Here is a 23,849-nt window from a genome sequence, read left to right on the forward strand (position 1 = left end):
ATAGATTTGAGCAAAATTTTGTAAGCCTATATGCTTGATTTAAAAACATTTTCTACTATGGAAACATATGGTTCTACTTTCTTACTTTTCTGCTAGTTCTATTTTTCTTTAAATATGTGTCAATTATCTAGGTGGGTTCTATGCGAAATTCTTGGTAAATTTTCCTATAAATCCCCAAACATCAGTGTTTCATTTTTTAAAATAAATTATCCCTAAGGCTGATGAATGTTTTGTTATATGTTGTGGATGGTGGTCCCCTTGACCAATAAGATGAGATTCATTCCCTCACCTGGACATTTTGATTATAAACTGCTTTTCTGATGTACAGTTTTCATCAGTACCTTCAGATTGTTTTCATTTGATTCACCAATATTTTCACAAAATTTATGTGATGTTTGTATTGTGCTCATTGTTTCTGATTATCTCAGTCATAGTGGACCTAGGTTTAAAGAAAATAATGTCTATAATATTTTCTGTCATGATAAGGGATTGAACATTTACATGTAAGCGTTATGGGAGGGACGACACAATAGCTTCCTGAGGAAAGAGACAAAAGAATGATAAATGCTGATCTAAAGTGTGGTTATGATATAATATAATATGAAAGTGAAAGTTGCTCAGTCATATCCAGCTCTTTGGGACCCCATGGACTGTAGCTTACCTGGCTCCTCTGCCCATGGAATTCTCTAGGCCAGAGTACTGGAGTGGGTAGCTATTCCCTTCTCCAGGGGATCTTCCCAACCTGGTATTAAATCCAGGTCTCCCACTTTGCAGGCAGATTCTTTACCTTCTGAGCCACCAGGGAAGCCCAAGAATACTGGAGTGGGTAGCCTATCCCTTCTCCAGGGGCATCTTCCCAACCCAGGAATCAAACTGGGGGCTCCTGCATTGCAGGCAGTTTCTTTACCAGCTGAGCTATCAGGGAAGCCCATATTATAATATAATAGTAAATAATTCAGTCTGTGTTCAACAAACCCATTGAATATCATATCTGCAAGTAGCTAAGTGGTGCTGTGTCCTGAATTGTAAAAATATACATAGATTTAGATATATATGTAAATATAGATAAGATCATAGATATATTCAGGTAGCTTTGGCAAGAAAGAAAATTGAAAAGTCTCTTTTGAATTTAGAGTTCAACCTGAATATAGAGTTCAGGTTATAATTTTCTTAACATACAGTTGAGAACTTATATCCATTAGCAAAGGCTGATTATGGGAGTGAAAATAATAGGTGAATAAAAGGTGGATGACAAAAAGAGAATTAGGTCATGAAATTAAAGGTTTTTGCAAATATCTCAATTTTATAAAAGGAAGCATGTAGCAGTTGCTATACTTCTAATTCCACAAACACTCCAAAGGCAAATGAGATTAACTGGACGAAGGCTAGTGTCTTGCTATGGCTTTAGGTAAGAAGTGATGTTGAGGCTGAATGCACAGTAAAAATGAAGAACTATTAGTGGTCTCACAAATAAAATTAAAGGGTGAATTTTTCAAAAGAATTCCAATTATTGAACAATTTCTATAGCAAGGAAAAGCTATAAAATTCTATACAAAAATCAAGGTAAAATCTGAATATCTACAAAATAATATGGATACTATGAATAGACTTTTATTGTTCTTGTTTCTACACGCAATATGTGAAAACCAGTTAAATTCAATCATATCTTTTTAGTATACTTTTGCATTAAAACAATAAATTTCAATACATACCCACATAGTTTTATGGAGAGTTCTATGAGGAGTTCTATGAGGCAGAACTGCTAGAGCAGCAGTACCCAACCTTTTAGGCCCCAGGAACCAGTTTCATGGAAGACAATTTTTCCATGGACTGGGGTAGGAAGCAATGGGTTTGGGACGATTCAAGCACATCACATTTATTGCTCACTTTGTTTCTATTATTGCATCAGTTCCACCTCAGATCATCAGCCATTAGACCTCAGAGGTTGGGGACCCCTGCACTGAGGTCTGATACAGCTAGTCTCTTTTCTCCTTCTTTCCTAATTTAGCAAACTTCAAGCAACAAAATAGACAACATTTTGTGATGACAAATATGGCAGTTGCCACACAGGCCAGTAGGAACCCAATGACATCCAGAGAATGGTACTGGAACCAGGTGAGGTCATGGATAGCTGGCCGCAAGTGCTTGGCTCCTTTGTGGCGCATGACAAACTCGATCCAGAAGACTGCTCTGTCCAAGGGCTTCATAGGCTGATCATGTTGAATGGCTGATAATCTCATCACATTCTCTTTGTAGCTGAAGGAAAATCAAACAGTTATCATTTATGGAATGAGCTATAATAAATAAATGTGTGAAATTTTCTTGTAGATGGTAACAGAGTGCAACACAGAGTGGAAGAAAAACATAATTTTCTCTGAGGTGATTATTGAGGTATTAGCTTATGGGCTAGGATTTCTTAAATGCATAGCGTTTCAAGCTGCAAAGAAAAGAAAGAAAATGGGAGAGAACAAGATTGTGTATTCTAAAGAATGGGATGAGCTGTCCCAAAGGGAAAGAAAAGAAAAGAAATTCATAATATGTTTGTCCAAAGTTTGAATCATCTCATAAAGAATTGTTAATGGACCTGATGGATGTATTTCAAATGTTATAATCTAGATATAGCAGGTAAATCAGTGATGAGGTTTGGAGACATGTCCAGACAATGCTGATCTTACATTAGTGAAGTGGTGGTTGAAAATGTGGAAGTAGGTTGACTCAGTTTGATTCCTGACTCTTACTTTGTTGGCTGCTTTTTTATTCTTTCTGTTCTTCAAATTTTTAAAAAAATTAATTTTATTAACATCTTAAAACTTTTTTATTTTTTAAACTTTTAATTTTACTTTGGAGGGCTCAATCATGATAGAATCTGTTTCTCAGTTTTTGATTGTACTATAAAATGTCTAGGAATAGTACCTTATCTAATTATTTTGATAATATTTTATTGATTCTTAGAGGCATTCCTGGCATGCAGCAGACACTCAGTAAATGTTTACTAGTTTTGTTGTTCTGGTTCTTGTTCTAAAATTCTGGAGAAGGCTCAGCATTTTACTCTCAGGCATTGCAGGCACACTTGTTTCTACTGCTGAAATGATGGCAGACTAACAGACAAGAAAGAAGGATAAAGAGATATAGCACATGAACTTTAAATCACAAAGTGCTGTAACATGGCAATGTAGTAATAACAATGGAAGTAACTTTTCTCCCTTTACTGTCAAAAACACAGGAGGAGCACTGGGTTTTTGCAAAGACTGCAGTAATCCTGGAAATATATTTTTAATACAATAGGAATAGACTACAATAAAGAAGTTACTTAATATGTGTAAAGTAACACTGTTTTACTAAATACAACATGTAGCATATCATGAACAGTCAGTATATCTTCATTTTTGACCCCAACATTACATTATTAAAAATTAAAAAGACATACCAATATACTAGAGATATGTACATTTACATGAAAACAGCAAATGAAAGATTTGTTTCTTTAAAAAAAAAGAAAAATAGTGCTTTTTATGCTGCTCACTTAGGACAATAGCTGTGCTAAAATTAAATTTAAATAACACTGCTTATAAAACACAAAATGGTTTTTGCTGCTATTACTGACACATTCTCAAAATGTTTTCTTTACAAAGTCATTATGATAAAAAAGGGGGAATATATACATCATATTTGTGATATTAATATAATTGTGTCATTGGAATTCATGTATATCCTGAAGTGATTTAGACATAAAGTATTTCTGTTTTCAGAAAATGTGGCTTTTAAATAGGAATATCCCAACATAACTATCTATTCCAAATAAGACAAAAACAAGCACAAATAAAAGAACTCTGAAGATACTTACATTTATAAGCTGTATATACATAGTTGTAATTGAGTAAATTAGAAAATTCTAGTTGTTTATCATTTATCAATGATGGGATCAAAATATTATTACAGACTAGCAGATACAGAAAACAATCTATTGGTTACCAGATTTGGGGTAGTAGAAACACACAGGTGGGGGAGTAGGAGGCAAAATTACTGGGAATCATATAAGCTCAAGGAGGTGTTGTACAACACTGGAAATTTAGCCACTCTTTGGTAATTACTTTAAATGGAAAATAACCTTTAAAAATTGTGTAACATTTTAAAAAAAAGGAATATCCCAATATATGGGATTCCCCGGTGGCTCAGATGTAAAGAATCTGCCTGCAATGCAGAGACCTGGTTTGATCCCTGGATCAGCAAGATCCTCTGGAGAAGAGAATGGCTACCTATTCCCATGTTCTTGCCTGGAAAATTCCATTTACTGAGGAGTGATGGGATACAGTCTATGGGGTCCCAAAGAGTCAAACACAACTGAGAAACCAAAACTTTCACTTTTTCATATCAACATACTCCTCCCGAGTCCATTATGTTTAGATTTATAATTCTTCCAAAGAAGACAAAATGACCACAGTAAAAACAACAACAACAACAACAACCCAAGAATACACCCACATTTATAAATAGTATATACATTGTTGAAACTGGGTAATTAGAAAGTTATAGCTGTTTATCATTTATCAGAGATGGAGTCAAAATATTAGCATAGAAAAGTTGGAAAATATAAATGTAATTAAAATTTGAAATGGATGATGTCATGATGGTTTAGTGAAAATATACCATCTTTTAAGAGTTTAAAACATTTGAGAAGTTCACATGATGAAAGAAAGTGGGCAGATGAGTATCCATCGCATTCATGGTTCCCTACAATAACTTTGTTCTCAATGCTTCTTAATCCTTCTATTACCATTTCAGTGGTTCTTCTCATTCTAATGATTAAGTTTTCAACATTTCTCCACTATCTTTAAAACACTGACAAACTTTTTCCATAAAACCATGAAAAAAATCTTACTGTGACATTCACAACCTGTTATTTTTGTCTATTTTCAAAACATTGAGCAAATCTTACACCTTCTTGTGCTTATGTCACTGCCTCCCTGGCCTTCAGATGAGAACTTCTCTAGAAGGGTTAGCTAGTAAAGAAAGAAAAAAAGAAAGAAATATATATATATATATACTCACGAAGGATTATTAATGACTTCCTTCAATGCGTTGAGCAAATCTCTTGTTGACATTGTTTCCAAGTCCAACCTGACAGCTGTTCCCTTGGATTTCATTCGAGCAATGTTATCAGCTTGATCAGCAAACAAAGGAGTGCCCACCATAGGGATCCCGTGATAGATGGCCTCATAAACACCATTGCTTCCACCGTGAGTTATAAAGGCTTTGGTTTTTGGATGGCCTAGGATTGAGTGAATTTCAGTAAGGTTATTAATTATAACTCAGAATAAAATGAGAAACTGGCATTATAAGGCACTGGATTGAGGAGTATCTTTTAGATAACAGATTATTATGCATATGAAAGTGCTTTTATTTGCTTTCAGAATTCAGAGAAGAAACGACTATGTCTGCTGAAGGAGTAAATGAAGACTTTGTGAAAGAAGTGCTGAGTCACTTGAACATCACAAATGAATCCAGGATCGGCAGGGGAACAACTTGAAAGAGCATTCTGGGTAAAAGAAACCACATGTGCAAAAAAAGAAGAGGACATGCCGGAATTTATTCACCTAAAAATACAGTGAAACCGTTTAGCTTGATAGGAATGGTGTCAGGGGAAAAGAAGGATAATCGTAGTGGCACTGGAACCACAGGAAGGAAAAGCTAAATTTTACCATTAAGTGTGTTATTGTTTCACAAAAATGATTGTGCCTTTTTTTTTTTTTTTTTTTTACAGAAAATTGAGAGTCATTGGTAATGGCACAAGAGTTCTTTTCATGCTGTAAAGAGCAGTATTGCATAGGAACCTGGAATGTCAGGTCCATGAATCAAGGCAAATTGGAAATGGCCAAACAGGAGATGCCAAGAGTGAATGTCAACATTCTAGGAATCAGCGAACTGAAATGGACTGGAATGGGCGAATTTAACTCAGATGACCATTATATCTACTACTGTGGGCAGGAATCCCTCAGAAGAAATGGAGTAGTCATCATGGTCAACAAAAGAGTCCGAAATGCAGTACTTGGATGCAATCTCAAAAACGACAGAATGATCTCTGTTCGTTTCCAAGGCAAACCATTCAATATCACAGTAATCCAAGTCTATGCCCCAAACAGTAACGCTGAAGAAGCTGAAGTTGAACGGTTCTATGAAGACCTACAAGACCTTTTAGAACTAATACCAAAGAAAGATGTCATTTTCATTATAGGGGACTGGAATACAAAAGTAGGAAATCAAGAAACATCTGGAGTAACAGGGAAATTTGGCCGTGGAATACGGAATGAAGCAGGGCAAAGACTAATAGAGTTTTGCCAAGAAAATGCACTGGTCATAACAAGCACCCTCTTCCAACAACACAAGAGAAGACTCTATACATGGACATCACCAGATGGTCAACACCGAAATCAGACTGATTATATTCTTTGCAGCCAAAAATGGAGAAGCTCTATACAGTCAGCAAAAACAAGACCAGGAGCTGACTGTGGCTCAGACCATGAACTCCATATTGCCAAATTCAGACTTAAATTGAAGAAAGTAGGGAAAACCACTAGACCATTCAGGTATGACCTAAATCAAATCCCTTATGATTATACAGTGGAAGTGAGAAATAGATTTAAGGGCCTAGATCTGATAGATAGAGTGCTTGATGAACTATGGAATGAAGTTCATGACATTGTACAGGAGACAGGAATCAAGACCATCCCTGTGGAAAAGAAATGCAAAAAAGGAAAATGTCTGTCTGGGGAGGCCTTACAAATAGCTGTGAAAAGAAAAGAAGTGAAAAGCAAAGGAGAAAAGAAAGATACAAATATCTGAATGCAGAGTTACAAAGAATAGCAAGAGGAGATAAGAAAACCTTCCTCAGATATCAGTGCAAAGAAATAGAGGAAAACAAGAGACTGGGAAAGACTAGGGATCTCTTCAAGAAAATCAGAGATATCAAAGGAACATTTCATGCAAAGATGGGCTTGATAAAGGACAGAATTGGTATGGACCTAACAGAAGCAGAAGATATTAAGAAGAGATGGCAAGAATACACAGAAGAACTGTGCAAAAAAGATCTTCACGACCCAGATAATGATGGTGTGATCACTAACCTAGAGCCAGACATCCTGTAATGTGAAGTCAAGTGGGCCTTATAAAGCATCACTATGAACAAAGCTAGTGAAGGTGATGGAACTCCAGTTGAGCTATTTCAAATCCTGACAGATGATGCTGTGAAAGTGCTGCATTCAATATGCCAGCAAATTTGGAAAACTCAGCTGTGGCCACAGCACTGGAAAAGGTCAGTTTTCATTCCAATCCCAAAGAAAGGCAATGCCAAAGAATGCTCAAACTACGGCACAATTGCACTCCTCTTACGTGCTAGTAAAGTAATGCTCAAAATTCTCCAAGCCAGGCTTCAGCAATATGTCAACCGTGAATTTCCTGATGTTCAAGCTGGTTTTAGAAAAGACAGAGGAACCAGAGATCAAATTGCCAACATCCGCTGGATCATAGAAAAACCAAGAGAGTTCCAGAAAAGCATCTATTTCTGCTTTATTGACTATGCCAAAGCCTTTGACTGTGTGGGTCACAATAAACTGTGGAAAATTCTGAAAGAGATGGGAATACCAGACCACCTGACCTGTCTCTTGAGAAATTTGTATGCAGGTCAGGAAGCAAAAGTTAGAACTGGACATGGAACAAGACTGGTTCCAAATAGGAAAAGGAGTTCGTCAAGGCTGTATATTGTCACCCTGTTTATTTAACTTCTATGCAGAGTACATCATGAGAAATGCTGGACTGGAAGAAACACAAGCTGGAATCAAGATTGCCAGCAGAAATATCAATAAGCTGAGATATGCAGATGACACCACCCTTATGGCAGAAAGGGAAGAGGAACTAAAAAGACTCTTGATGAAAGTGAAAAAGGAGAGTGAAAAAGTTGGCTTAAAGCTCAACATTCAGAAAACGAAGATCATGGCATCTGGTCCCACCACTTCATGGGAAGTAGATGGAGAAACAGTGGAAACAGTGTCAGACTTTATTTTTCGGGGCTCCAAAATCGCTGCAGATGGTGACTGCAGCCATGAAATTAAAAGACGCTTACTCCTTGGAAGGAAAGTTGTGACCAACCTAGATAGCATATTCAAAAGCAGAGACATTGCTTTGCCACCAAATGTTCGTGTAGTTAAGGCTATGATTTTTCCTGTTGTCATGTATGGATGTGAGAGTTGGACTGTGAAGAAGGCTGAGCGTCGAAGAATTGATGCTTTTGAACTGTGGTGTTGGAGAAGACTGTTGAGAGTCCCTTGGACTACAAGGAGATCCAACCAGTCCATTCTGAAGGAGATCAGCCCTGGGATTTCTTTGGAAGGAATGATGCTAAAGCTGAAACTCCAGTACTTTGGCCACCTCATGCGAAGAGTTGACTCATTGGAAAAGACTTTGATGCTGGGAGGGATTGGGCCAGGAGGAGAAGGGGACGACAGAGGAGGAGATGGTTGGATGGCATCACCGACTCGATGGACGTGAGTCTGAGTGAACTCCGGGAGTTGGTGATAGACAGGGAGGCCTGGCGTGCTGCGATTCATGGGGTCGCAAAGAGTCAGACACGACTGAGCCACTGATCTGATCTGAACATACCTCTACAGAATGGAAATGATGAGTATAATGAAAGAATTCAGAGACAGAACAATAATCCAGGAAGTTATTGAAAAGTTCACTGTGAGAAGTAATTACAGCTAAAGTAAAGATTCTGGCTGTAAGGGATGTGACTACGTAGAATAAACTGACAACTTTTATATGTTCTCCTTTTTTTCTCATAGCAAAGACAATTATAATAGACTAGTAAAGTTTTCTTTTTCAGTGTTTCAATAATTGCTTTCTAAGTGTGTTTCCTGTTGAAGCACTCTCACTCTACTTGGCTGTTACTCATATTTTCATTATTTGTTCTGACAAGTCTCACCAAGAAGGTCATTCTGGGGAAGCCATTTATACAACCGGGTGTTGGGTCTTAAGGTATCTGGTTTTTTGCCATCATATCTCCATAGCACCTGTTAAAAGTAAAGGAAATACCTTATTCTATGAGTTGAACTTCCAAGTTATAATAATAATTTCTAAATTGACTAAGATACATATAATTACATATCGTCCATATGACATGTAAGGAAATGAAGACATATTAAGTAATGGTAACTAGTAATAGAAGGACATACATAGGAATTCCTACATTTGATGTATTAATTATGTACACATGATGGCAGAGACAGGTGAGATTTTCAATGACCAATTTAAATATTAAAAAAAAAAACTGTTTTATTGTTGCTTTTCAGTCACTAAGTTGTGTCCAACTCTTTGCATCCCATGGACTGCAGCATGCTAGTCTTTCCTGTCCTTCACTATCTCTCAGAAGTTGCTCATATTCATATAAATTGATTCAGTGTTGCTATCCAACCAACTCATCCTCTGTCACTCCCTTTTCCTCCTGCCCTTAATCTTTCTCAGCATCAAGGTCTTCTTCAATGAGTCATCTCTTTGCATCAGATGGCCAAGGTATTGTAGCTTCAGCTTCAGCATCAGTCCTTCCAATGAATATTCAGGTTGATTAACTTAGGATTGACTGGTTTGATCTTGCAGTCCAGGGGACTCTCAAGAGTCTTCTCCAGCACCACACTTCAAAAGCAACAATTCTTTGGCCATCAGCCTTCTTTATGGTCCAACTCTCACATCCATACATGACTACTGAAAAAGCACAGCTTTGACTATGTGGACTTTTCTGGGCAAGTGCTGCTTTGCTTTTTAGAACACTGTCTGTGTTTGTCATAGCTTTTCTTCCATGGATAGGTGGTTTTGTTTCCAATACAACAAGCCAGTGGCAGATTACACATAACCTACACATTCATTTGCTTTTTTTATATGCTAGTGCTCATTTTCAAATTTGATATTCAGTGATTTATTTATTTTTGACTGTTGTAAAAGAGTTTACTTATATCAAGTAGTTAAAAGGGGAAGTTATTTATTAGAATTTTATACATTTTGATTATAGAGAGGAAAAAGTATGCAGTCAATCACCTAAGATAAATATTTTGGCTTATTTATAATTTATTAATCCCCTTCATAGATCACAGCCTTGTCATGGTAAAGGGACTTGTGTAACTCAATGAAGCTATGAGCCATGCTCTGCAGGGCTACCCAAGGGCAGATGGGTCATAGTGGAGTATTCTGACAAGCTGTGGTCCACTGGAGGAGGGAATGGACAACCACTCCACTATCTTTGCTGTGAGAACCACATGAACAGTATGAAAAAGGCAAAGATATATGACACTGGAAGATGAGTTCTCCAGGTCAGAATGTGTCCAATATGCTGTTGAGGAAGAGTGGAGGGCAATTACTAATAGTTCCAGAAAGAATGAAGTGACTGGGACAATGAAGAAATGATGCTCAGTTGTGGATGTGTCTGGTGGTGAAAGTATGATGTTGTAAAGAACATAAGATCCTGGAATGTTAGGCCAATGAAATCAAGGTAATTGGACATGGTCAAGCAGGAGATGGCAAGAGTGAATATCAACATCTTAGGAATCCATGAACTAAATGAACAAGTTCAATGAATTTAATTCAGATGACTATTGTATCTACTACTGTAGTTAAGAATTTCTTAGAAGAAATGGAGTAGCTCTCACAGTCAACAAAGAGTTCTGAAATGCAGTGCTTGGGTGCAATCTCAAAAACAACAGAATGATCTTGGTTCATTTCCAAGGCAAACCATTCACATCACAGTAATCCAGGTCTATGCCCCAGCCACTATTGCTGAAGAATGATTCAGCAAGACCCACAAGACCTTCTAGAATTAACACTAAAAAAAAAAAAAAAATAATGAAGAAGAAGAAGTCTTTTCATCATAGGGATTGGAATGTAAAAGTAAGAAGTCAAGAGATATCTCGGCTAACAGGCAAGTTTGGCCTTGTAGTACTAAAAGAAGCAGGCAAAGGCTAACAGACTTCAGTCAAGAGAACACACTGGTCAAAGTAAACATCCATTTCCAACAACTGATGACTCTATACATGGGCATCACCAGATGGTCAATACCAAAATCAGATTGATTATATTCTTTACAGCCAAAGATGGAGACGCTCTATACAGTCAGCAAAATAAGACCTGAAGTTGACTGTGGTTCAGATCATGAGCACCTGAGTGCAAAATTCAGATTTGAATTGAAGAAAGACTTAAATTGAAAGTGGGGAAAACTGCTAGCCATTCAGGTATGACAGAAATCAAATCCCATATAATCACACAGTGGAGGTGATGAATAGATTCAAGGGATTATATCTGGTATACATAGTGCCTGAAGAACTGTGGATAGAGGTGTGTAACACTGTACAGGAGGCAGTGATCAAAACAACCCCAAAGAAAATGAAATGCCAGAAGACAAAGTGGTTATCTGAGGAGGCTTTATAAATAATGCAGAAAAGAAGGGGAGTGAAAGCCAAGGGAGAAAGGGAAAGAAAAATATATTCAACTGAATGCAGAATTTCAGAGGAGAGATAGGAGAGATAAGAAGGCCTTCTTAAGTGAACAATGCAAAGAAATAGAGAAATCAATGGGATGTGAAAGACTAGAGATCTCTTCAAGTAAATTAGAGATCCCAAGGGATCATTTCATGCAAAGATGGGCACAATAAAGGACAGAAATGGTATGGACCCAACAGAAGCAGAAGATATTAAGAAGAGGTGGCAAGAATACAAGGAACTATACAAAAGAGGTCTTAGTAACCTGGACAACTAGGAAGGTGTGGTCACTCATAGAGCCACACATCTTGGAGTGTGAAGAAAATGGGACCTTAGGAAGTATTACTATGAAGAAAGCTAGTGGAATTTAGCTAAGGTATTTCAAATCCGAAAAGATGATACTGTTAAAGTGCTGCACTCAGTATGCCAGCAAATTTGGAAGACACAGCAGTGGCCACAGGACTGGAAAAGGTCAGTTTTCATTCCAAACCCAAAGATGGGTAATGCCAAAGAATGATCAAACTACTGTAAAATTATGTTCCTTTCACATGCTAGCAAGGTAATACTCAAAAATCATTTAGCTCAGCCTGAGCAGTACATGAACCAAGATTTTCCAGATGTGCTATCTGGGTTTAGAAAAGGCAGAAGAACCAGAGATCAAATTGCCATCATTCATTAGATCATAGAAAAATCAAGAGAATTCCAGAAAAACATCTACTTCTGCTTCATTGACTATGCTAACATATATGCAGGTCGGGAATCAACAGTTAGAACTGGACATGGAACAACAGACTGGTTCCAAATAGAAAAAGGAGTACGTCAAGGCTGTATATTTAACTTATTTAACTTATATGTTATATTTAACATATTTAACTTATATGCAGAGTACATCAGGAGAAACGCTGAGCTGGAAGAAACACAAGCTGGAATCAAGATTGCCGGGAGAAATATCAATAACCTCAGATATGCAGATGACACCACTCTTGTGGCAGAAAGTAAAGAGGAACTAAAAAGCCTCTTGATGAAAGTGAAAGAGGAGAGTGAAAAAGTTGGCTTAAAGTTCAACATTCAGAAAACGAAGATCATGGCATCTGGTCCCATCACTTCATGGGAAATAAATGGGGAAACAGTGGAAACAGTGCCAGACTTTATTTTCTGGGGCTCCAAAATCACTGCAAATGGTGACTGTAGCCATGAGTTTAAAAGACGCTTACTCCTTGGAAGGAAAGTTGTGACCAACCTAGACAGCAATATTGAAAAGCAGAGACATTACTTTGCCAACAAATGTCCGTGTAGTCAAGGCTATGATTTTTCCATTAGTCATGTATGGATGTGAGAGTTGGACTGTGAAGAAAGCTGAGTGCAAAAGAATTAATGCTTTTGAACTGTGGTGTTGGAGAAGACTTTTTTTTTTTTTTTTACTTTACAGTATTGTATTGGTTTTGCCATGCACGAGGAGAAGGGGACAACAGAGGATAAGATGGCTGGATGGCAACATCGACTCGACTGACATGAGTCTGAGTGAACTCCGGGAGTTGGTGATGGACAGGGAGGCCTGGAGTGCTGCGATTTATGGAGTCTCAAAGAGTCGGACATGACTGAGTGACTGAACTGAACTGAAAGAGACTCTTGATGAGGGTGAAAAATGAAAGTGAAAAAGCTGTCTTAAAACTCAGCATTCAAAACAATAATTTCATGGCATCCGGTCCCATCACTTCATGGCAAATACATGGGGAAAATGTGGAAGCTGTGACATATTTTATCTTCTTGGGCTCCAAAATCATTGTGGATGGTGACTTCAGCAATGAAATGAAAAGACACTTGCTTCTTGGAAGAAAAGCTATGACAAATCTAGATAAAGTATTAAAAGCAGAGACATCACTCTGCCAAAAGAGGTCCGTATAATCAAAGCTATATTTTTTTCCAGTAATCATGTATGGATATGAGAGATGGACAGTAAAGAATATTAGGTAGGGCAAGATAAGGTGAAGTTACTCAGTCATGTCCGAATCTTCACGGCCCCACGGACTGGGCCTTACCAGGCTTCTGTATCCATGGGATTTTCCAGGCAAGAGTACCCAAGTGGATTGCCATTTCCTTCTTCAGAGGATCTTCCCGACCCAGGGATAGAACCCAGGTCTCTTGCATTATAGGCATACGCTTTACCGTCTGAGCCACTCAGGAAGTCCTTAAAGAAGGTTAAGCACTGAAGAATTGATACTTTTGAATTGTGGTACTAGAGAATATTCTTGAGAATCCCTTGAATGGCAAGGACATCAAACCAGTCAATCCTAAATGAAACCAATCTTGAATATTCATTGGAAGTACTGATGCTGAAGTTCCAATACTCTGGCCACCTGATAACTCATTGGAAAGACCCTGATCTGGGAAAGGTTGAAGGCAAAAGGACAAGGGCTGACAGAGGATGACATGGTTAGATAGCATCACTAAATCGATGGATATGACTCTGGGCAAACCCTGGGTAATAGTGAAGGACAGGGGAGCCTAGCATGCTGTAGTCCATGGGATTGCAATGATTCAGATGACTTAATGTCTAAACAACAGCATAATTTTTTAATAATAAGTTAATCAGTGCTGCTGAAGAAGTATGTTCTCTTAAATTACAAATTATTAAGCCCTACTTTCAAAAACAATGAAAAGTGAAATTGTTTGACTTGAATCAATATTGCATGACTACCTTTATTGTTAAAATTTAACTCCCGAGAGCATCTAAATGTGTGTTGTGTCCTCAGAAGTCCTTCAAATAAAAGGAACAAGTGACAAAGCAGAATTTACTGGTTAATCTTACTGCTCATGCTAACATTGTATTAATAACACCAAAATTCACACTGTGTCTCTTAAATACCATTCTTTTTGATTACTATGTTGAGTAATTAAAATTATTATGGATGAAAGGCACTCCCTGTACTGCCGTAGCACCTGCCATGTATATTTCGGTTTATATATACACATATATATGTATATATATGAGATAAATTGCTGCTATCATATTATTTACCTTTCTGATAGAAAATGTCGAAGATCAGATCTTTACAGAGTTTAACAGACTTATTAAAGAGTTGTCCGTGATTAAGTTATTGTATCTACCTTTTGTGGAATTTGAGCGAAGGCTGATGCAATCACCTTGGCTCTGTCTTCTGACATGTTACTGACCATTGACCCCAAAGAAAACACCACAATACCATTTTCTCCAGAGCTCTGCACAAACTCTTCCATTTCCTGTGAAAAAAGAATGTGCCCATCACAAAAGAGCAGCAGCATAACATACATTATTGAAGGGATTGCTACAAGCAACTAAAGAGAGAAAATCAGAAATTGTCTTGAGATATCAGAGTAGTGATTTCTTACAAAAATATTGTGGTAAGATACACATGGCATAAAATTTACTTCTTAATTGTTCCTAAGTGTGTAGTATAGTAGTGTTAAGAATACTCACATTGTGCATCCAATCTCCAGAACTTTTTTATCTGACAAAACTGGAAGTCTATAATCATTAAGAAATTCTACTTTCCTCTTTCTCTAGCCTTTGGCAAGTTTCATTCTACTCTGTTTCTACAAATGAGATTAGTCTGGATACTTTTTATAAGTTGAATTGCACAGTATTTTTTTTTCCTGACTAGTTATTTTCACTTAATGTAAGGTTCATTCATGCTGTGACGTGTCAGAATTTCCTTTTAAAGGTGAGTAATATTCCATTGTTTGTATACATGACATTTTGTTTATTGCTTCCTCTGTTGATGGACATTTGGGTTGCTTCAACCTCTTGGCTCCTGTGAATAGAGCTTTCATGCATATGTTGTACAGTATCTCATTGGGAGCCTAATTTCAATTATTCTGGATATAAACCCAGAAAAGGAATTTCTGAGCTATATGTGTAGACAGGTTTTATATTAGAAAGTTCACATTATTCTTTTCACATACTATACAGTTAGCTAACAGAGTGATTTCCCTCTCTCACCCGCCCCACTCCCCCAATTTTCTTGAACATGTTAACTTCACATCTTGGACTTTGGTCAGTTGTACCTATAAATATTCAACACTAAAAAATCATTAAAAATTTTTTTTGCGGAACTTTATATTGTTTTTTATAATGATGCCTTTTTTTTTTTTTTTTAACATTTTTCATCCTTGAGATCCTGGGAAAAGAATGGGTGATATGAGGTCAATTTCTTCCATTATATATATTTGTGCAATGTGTTTCTGTATAAGCAGGAAATAAGATAGAGCCAGTACTCAGTACAAGGAGGTACTATTAAACTATATTATCCTCAGACTCTTCATTAATCTTGATGTTAATTACTAACATAGATTCTTGGAAGGAAGTTACTTTCCAGATTCAACTTGCTTTGGTTCTTTGTTATTATAATTCTGCTAACTTATTTATTCCAGACATACTTTTTGAGAATTATTTAGATTATTCATTAATATTTTGTTTCCTGACTATGAGCACTATGAAAAAAAATATGATCTGAATCACTTTATGTCATTCATTCAGCTCTGTAATCCTATTCTTCACCTTAAACTTTGTCATAATGACTTGAGGAGTCAAGTATTATAGTTTAGAAGTTGTATGAAATAGTTCTGTGAGTTCTATTTATAATCCAAAGTTACCCTTGCATAGTTACTTATTTGAGTGACCGTATTGCTGTGTTTCTTTACATATGATGCCTTTGTCCTGAACTTGCATAATTAATGTCACAGATGGATGTGCTATGTCTAACTGTGGTGAAGAACCTTCAATATGACTTCAATGAGTCCCCCTGGGAGCACCTGCTCCACAGAGGAAGAGGTGCCCAGAGCTTTCTGCAAAACAGGTCTGGTCAGCTTTTGAGTAATTCACTTCTAACTAAATAAAGCTCCTGGTGAATCCGTATTTGCCTGGAATTGTTTTTGAATTATTTTGCTTTGTGGTCCTTGATCCTTTCTGATTAAAAAAAAAGTTACTTTCTATACCAGAATAATTCCAAATTTTAAATGGCAACCCACCCCAATATTCCTGCCTGGGAAATCTGATCGACAGAGGAGACTGGCTGGTTATAGTTCACAAGGTCATGAAGAGTCAGACATGACTGAGCATGTATGTATATTCACTATTCTGTACCTGAGATCTCTAGTATTTATTTACTAAGAAATGCAAATTTGTATCCTTAAACAACATTTCTCCTGTTCTTCCACCTCTCAGTCCTGGCAACTACCATATTACTCTCTGTTATTACAAGTTTGGCATTTTTAGATTTCATATACATGTGATATCTTACAGTACTTGTCCTTCTCTGTCTTTTCTAAAAGATAAACAAAATAGAAAACCTTTAGTTAGACTAATCAAGAAAAAAAGTGACTCAAATAAATAAGATTAGAAATGAAATGGAGACATTACAACTGATACTTAAAAATTAGATAGGATCCCGAGACTACCATGAATAATTATAAGCTAAGAAATTATTAATACATATATGAGAAGAATGGAGAACTTAAAAACAGAACCTACCAAGACTGAATCAGGAAGAAGTAGAAAATCTGAACAGTCCTAATAAGTAAAGAAATTGAATTGGTAATCAAAAACTTATCAACACACAAAGGGCCCAGGGCCTGATGGCTTCACTGATGTATTCTATGAAATATTATAGAATAATTAATGCCAGTTCTTCAAAAATCTTTAAAAATTAAAGAGGAGGGTAGGAACATTTCCAAACTCATCCTACAAGGTCATCACCACGATCATGATACCAAATAGATAAGGACATTGCAAGGAGATAAAACTAAAGTCAATATCCATATTGAATATTGATGCAAAAATTCTCAACAAAATATCAACAAGCCAAATTCAAGAGCACATTAAAAGAATTATATACTAAGACCAAGTGAGATTTATCTTTGTGATGCAAAATAGAATGAACTATAAAATAACTTGATTATCTCAACAGATGTCCAAAAAACATTTGACAAGATATGACATTCTTTTATGATAAAACCCTCAACATATAGGGTATGAATGAACATATAATAAAGAACATATATAAAAAACCCAAAACTAACATTATACTCAACTGAGAACATTTGAAAGCTTTTTCTCTAATCAGAAACAAAATAAGGATGCCTAATCCCGCTATATAGAATTCAGTTTCATTACTTTGTACTATAATGAGACATCTGAAAAAAAAACTATCCCATTCACAACAGCATCAAAAGCAAGAAAATACCTAGAAATAAATTTAATCAGTGAAGTGAAAGATCTGTACAGTGATAACTATAAGAAATTGTAAGAAATAGAAGAAAACACAAATAAATGGAAAGGCATCATGTGACATGGACGGGAAGAATAATACTGTTAAAATGTTGACATTATCAAAACCCAAAAGAATCACACCTTGAAATTTCATATTTACCACAAAGTTTCAATATTTCAAATAATAGTGTACTGGCCCCCAAATAGACACATAGACCATGGAACAGCATACAGGGTTCAACTAATATTCAACAAGGGAGCAGGGGAGACAAGAACACCAATTGTGGAAATATTAGTCACTTTCTTTTCTGAGAAAACTGGATAAACATATGAAAAAACCAAAAAAGCAAAAAACGAGACCTCTATCTTATACCACTCACAAAAACAACTCGAATCAATGACTTAAACATAAGACCAGATACCATAACATCCCTAAAAGAAAATATAAGGATAAAACTCCTTGACACTGGTCTTGAAAATGATGTTTTTTTAAATGACATCAAGACCACAACAAAAGGAAAAAATCACAAGTGGGACTACAACAAGCTTAAAAGCTTCTGCACAGCAAAATAAATAATCAACAAGACGAAAATGCGATCTACAGAATGGAAGAAAAGTTTTGTAACCATATATTGAATGAGGGGTTGAGATCCAGAATATATGCACAACTAATACAACAAAATTCAATTAAAGAATGGGCAGATGAACAAAATAGACACTTGACAAAGAAGATTTCCAAATGGTCACCAGGTATAGGAAAAGGTACTCAACATCAGTAATCATCCGGGAAATGTATTTCAAAATCACAATCAGATATTACCTCACCCTTATTAGAAAGTCTATAACCAAGAAGAGAAAAGTGTTGTGAGAATGTGGAGAAAAGTGAATGCTTGTACACTCTCAGTGGGAATGTAAATTGGTTTAGCCCTTATGGAACATAAATTGAAGGTTCCTAAAACAATTAAAGATAGATCTATTGTATGATCCAGCAATTCTACTTCTGGGTATACAGTCAAAGGAAATAAAAACAGGATATTGAAGAGGTATATGTGCTCCATGTTGACTGCAGCATTATTCACAATTAGCTAAGGGAAGAAACTTAAGTGCCCACCAATGGATGAATTATTTAAAGATGTTTCATAGATACAGAGAAATGCACACACACACACACACACACACACACACAAACAGACACACGTGCTCAGAATGAAATGTCATTCACCCATGAGAAAGATGGAAATCCTGCCATTTTCGACAACATGGGTGGACCTTGAAGACATTATGCTAAACTGTGTGCTGTCATTTTAATCCTTACTCTATCCTATTATCAAATAATACACTATGATATATATCCTGAAAATTGTAATTCTAGCTTATGCTTTTTTAATCTTCAAGAAAACTGTGATCTTATTATATTTGTTATTTTCTAAGTAAATATTTTATTGTATCTGATTTAGCATAATCAAGCATTTCCTAGTGGCTCAGATGGTAAAGAATCTGCCTGGAGTGCAGGAAACCAGGATTTGATCCCTGGGTCGAGAAGATCCCCTGGAGAAGGGAATGGCTGCCTACTCCAGTATTTTTGCCTGGAGATCCCATGGACAGAGGAGCCTGGTGGGCTACAGTCATAGTGTCACAAAAAGTCAGACATGATTGAAGTGACTTAGCAGCAGCAGCATTTAATATAAACTTTTGTAATGTTAGGAATTTTTAAGGTTTTCACGATCAGATGAAGAAGATGAAATACTAAAGTATTTTTGTAGGTTTTAAGGCTTTTCACCACAGCACTAGCTAAAATAAATGCCTATTTCCAACAATACAAATGAATGTACATATAAATGTATGTTTTTATTCCCAACCCAGAGATTTATTTAAATTTATTTAAAGTAAATCGTCCTGATTCATGTCAATGTATGGCAAAACCCACCACAATAATGTAAAGTAATTATCCCCCAATTAAAATAAATTAATTAATTTAAAATAAAGGAAAAAATGAGTTAATGTGATATCTCTGTGAACACCGTACTCTAGTTTTCACTCATTATTGTCTATATCTAGCAATAATCTGCTAAATGGTCTCTTCTTACACTTCACCATTTACAGTCCAACCCAGTGACTACATCTTGCTTTTAATTTTTAAATAATATATGACTATCTCTTTCTCAGGGCTTTAGTCATAGCTCAGTCGGTAAAGAGTCTGCCTGCAATGCAGGAGACCTGGGTTCAATTCCTGGGTTGGGAAGATCCTCTGGAGAAGGAAATGGTAACCCGCTCCAGTATTCACACTGGAGAATCCCATGGACAGAGGAGCCTAGCAGTCTACAGTCCATGTGACTGCAAGAGTCGGACACAACTTAGAGACTAAACCACCGCCGTCATCTCTTCCTTTCTTAATCCTTTCACTATTCTTCCCAATGGCCCTACTAGATGTTTCAAATGTTTATAATTATCTGTTTCCAACTTACCTCTACAGCATCATCTTCTTCTTTATTCAGCCTTTTTCTATCTAGACTAAACTTGGACTTTGGGCAACTGTCATTACTATTCCACCTACCTTTCTTTTATATCTTCTTCCAACTGAGCTAAGAGGGAAGCCCATATCTTCTTCCACCCCTGCCCTATTCCTCTGTTTATTCCTGAGCATCCTTCAGATCTCCTAATTATCTATGGATCAGAGATACTTTATATGATTCATGCTGAATATTTCTTTAGCACTCTGGTCTTGCCATATTATAACATTTTTTACAACTTGATTGTGTTTTATCATTCCAGGTGGACTGTCAGGTGGTAGAAACTGTGCCTACACCACTTGCCTATATTAGCACTCACTTCTGGAATATGCTATATACAAAATTATCCTCTAATAATGATAATACAATTATAATGTAACTTATTATAGTGAGATAGGATGATTGGGTGGCATCACCAGGTGATAATGTAACTATTATTATTCATACAAAATATATATTTTTATACAAAAATATGTGTTCTTTAATGAATGATGCTTCTCTATGTGTTGAATAATGAAATTGTAATTTAATTGATGTATTTTCAAAGTGTCCCATGTTCTCTAGTTTATTCTGTAATGATAATGAAATTCAGATAGTTGTGTTGATATAGAAATACATCACTTTCTAGGTGGAAGGTCACTTTATCCAGGTTCCCATATCTGACTACCTGTAATCAAATGTTCTAAATAAACAATACAGAATGTTCCTATTGAAAACACAGAGTTCACAAAGAACAACAAGGAGGAGTAGGTGACCTTAGGCAGGGGCTTGGCAGGTTTGCAGTGGAGCCCTCCAACAAATTCAACATTTGGTAGTCGTGGACGAGGAAATGAAAAATCCCAGTAGCTTCGAATGAGCCACATATCAGCTTTCCCCATTGTCTCTGATAAGGTAGTAGGTCTTCCTGAAAGTAAAAAGAAAAACAACAACAAATGTTTGATCAAATGAGACTACTGTCATGTGTGTATATAAGATAATTTTTGTAAAGGAACTTGGGATGTTGTGGCCAAGATGTTTGAATGTGTCTGTTGCTTGATAAATATATACCGTAGCATAGTATAGGATAATAAAGTATATCTGGAATACATCTGTTTCTACACAAGCAGAAACAATTTCTAAAAGCTAACTGGATACTTATACTACAAATATGTGTATAACTCTCCATGTACATGTCTTCATCTATCAGGACAGTTTATGAGATTCGTAATGACTTTAAGTTAAAAAAAGAAGTTTTGTAAGTTGGATAGTCACTTGCAGATGTCCTGGGTACTTCAGTCTGTGGTAAATGACTTCCTGGTATCTGATATGAGTAATGGGCTTTACCCTACCCTATGATTTAAGTGTTTGCATAATATTTGTTAGATTGAGGGTCATTTCATATTTTATTTCACTGTTTCACTTATTTGAGATAAATTTTTGTGAATTTCTATTTAGACAAACTCAACTTCCAAGGCACTAGGATAAATATGAGTTAATGCTACCAACTAAAAACATGACTTACCTAGTAGTTTGGTTGCTAAGTGGTAACTGACTCTTTCAACTCCATGGACTATAGCTCAACAGGCTTCCCTATCCATGGGATTTCACAGGCAAAAACACTGGAATGGAATGCCATTTCCTTTTCCAAGGGATCTTCCTGACCAAAGGATAAAACCTGTGTCTCCTGCATTGGCAGGTAGATTCTTTACCACACTGAGCTATCAGGAAGCCCAACTTACCTAGTACTTCACTGTAAAACTGATTCCACTTCTTCTCTTTGTATGTCATAAAGAAAAGGTCAAAGTAAAGTGCATATAACATATTTTTTATCCTCTCTAAGAATGTCATGCGATCACTTAATTCTGAAAACATAACAGGTACATAAGATGGTGGGAATGGAAGTCTTCCGCTCTTCTTCTCAATTATGTGGCCAGGTGAGGTGTAATGACTGTACACAAATGGTATTTTAAGTAATTCAGCCAGCAATTCACCACAGGGTCCAACAGCATCTGCAATAAGGATATCAAACCTTGATTCCTGCAGTTTTGTCATTAATTTCTTGTTGGAAACAGCATCTTCACACATACGTAAAGCAATATCAAAAAATTCCCAAAATACATTTTTCACTGTTGAAAGATAGGACCAAAAGGAATCTTTCGCCACATACGTCAGTTCCTCAAGAATACGTTCCATAAAATTCTCATAATCACTTTTTGTTAAAGATACAGGAAAAGTTTCAAATTTCATAGTAGATGGTTTGCTGGAATTAGGAATAGTGGAAGCTGAAGATATCAGAACAGTCACCTCATGACCCCTCGTGACGAGTTCCTCCAGAATTGTCTTTATATTCAGCCAGTGACTAAATTCCACTGGCCATACCAGCACCTTTCCACAACTCCCACCGCTAAAGTAGCAAGTCAGCTGTAGCAGCAGCAGAAGCGAGAGCCTTTTCATAGACATCTTGCTCATATGCAGTCCTTTAAAATTAATTACTGTAAACTTTTGCTATTGCTCAGGCTTATATCCAGAAGTCATCAACCAGAAGTTAAAGTATAACTCCTATTCCTTAAAAAAGTAGATTACATGAATAGTCAGCAGATGTGGAAATCAAGTGAAAAGGCAAAGTGCAGAACACTTCGAGATTATACAGTGTGTTTAGTATTCATTTGCCAGTGCTGTCACCCATCTTGTACACACACATCAATTATATTCTGTGAGAAAGAAGACTAACTAGTGTAAAACAATAGCAAGTGAGAGGCTCTTGAGTCTGCAGTCGCTTTGACACAGAATTAGAGATAAGGTGACATCAACAAGGTGGAGGGTTATGAGGTCACAACAATTGTGTCCCGCACAGAAACAGCAAAAACAATAAATGACCAAGTGCAAACCCATGTAAAGTATTTTGGGAAAGTTCTGGACTAAAATGAAAAAGCAGCAGAAATCCTGCAGTTTGCAAAGACTGAAGATGTGTGTTCCGATTTTTTTTAGTGTAATGTATTAATACTAAAGATATCAATTAAGTTTGACTGGTCAATTGTATAATTTATGATCACTATTGCCATACTGATTTTTTTGTCTGAATGATCTGCCTAATGATGACAGTTGGGAGTTAAAGCAGAAGGAGACGACAGAGGATGAGATGGTTGGATAGCATCACTAACTCAATGGACATGAGTTTGAGCACACTCTGGGAGATGGTGAAGGACAGGGAAGCCTGGTGTGCTGTGGTCCATCAGGCAAAGTTATCAGGTTGATCAGCAAACATAGGAAAGCTCACCATAGGGATCTCATGGCAGATGGCCTCGTAAGTGCCGCTGGTTCCACCATCAGTTATAAAGCCTTTGGTTTTTGGATGACCTAGCGTTGAGTGACTTTCAGTAAAATTATTAATTATAATTCAGAATAAAATGAGAAATGGGCATTATAAGGCACTGTAAAAAGCAATGTTTTTAAGATAACAGATGGTTACACACAGGAAACTGCATTTAATCAGCAGATGAATGGATAAGAAAGCCGTGGTACATATACACAATGGAGTATTACTCAGCCATTAAAAAGAATACATTTGAATCAGTTCTAATGAGATGGATGAAACTGGAA

General features: G+C 36.5%; 1 protein-coding gene across 1 annotated transcript; it reads right to left on the minus strand.

Moving 5' to 3' along the window:
• Positions 1–1,589: 1,589 nt before the first annotated feature.
• On the minus strand, positions 1,590–22,744 carry LOC540615 (UDP-glucuronosyltransferase 2B4). Its single transcript, XM_002688325.6, has 6 exons — positions 21,989–22,744; positions 21,026–21,174; positions 14,622–14,753; positions 8,975–9,062; positions 5,050–5,269; positions 1,590–2,256 (listed from the first exon to the last, which is right to left on the minus strand). The coding sequence occupies exons 1-6, from the start codon at positions 22,716–22,718 to the stop codon at positions 1,977–1,979; spliced, it is 1,599 nt and encodes a 532-aa protein (XP_002688371.2). The 5' UTR covers positions 22,719–22,744; the 3' UTR covers positions 1,590–1,976.
• Positions 22,745–23,849: the final 1,105 nt, after the last annotated feature.

The sequence above is a fragment of the Bos taurus genome, chromosome 6 (genome assembly GCF_002263795.3).
Source record: "Bos taurus isolate L1 Dominette 01449 registration number 42190680 breed Hereford chromosome 6, ARS-UCD2.0, whole genome shotgun sequence".
NCBI classification, from domain to species: Eukaryota; Metazoa; Chordata; class Mammalia; order Artiodactyla; family Bovidae; genus Bos; species Bos taurus.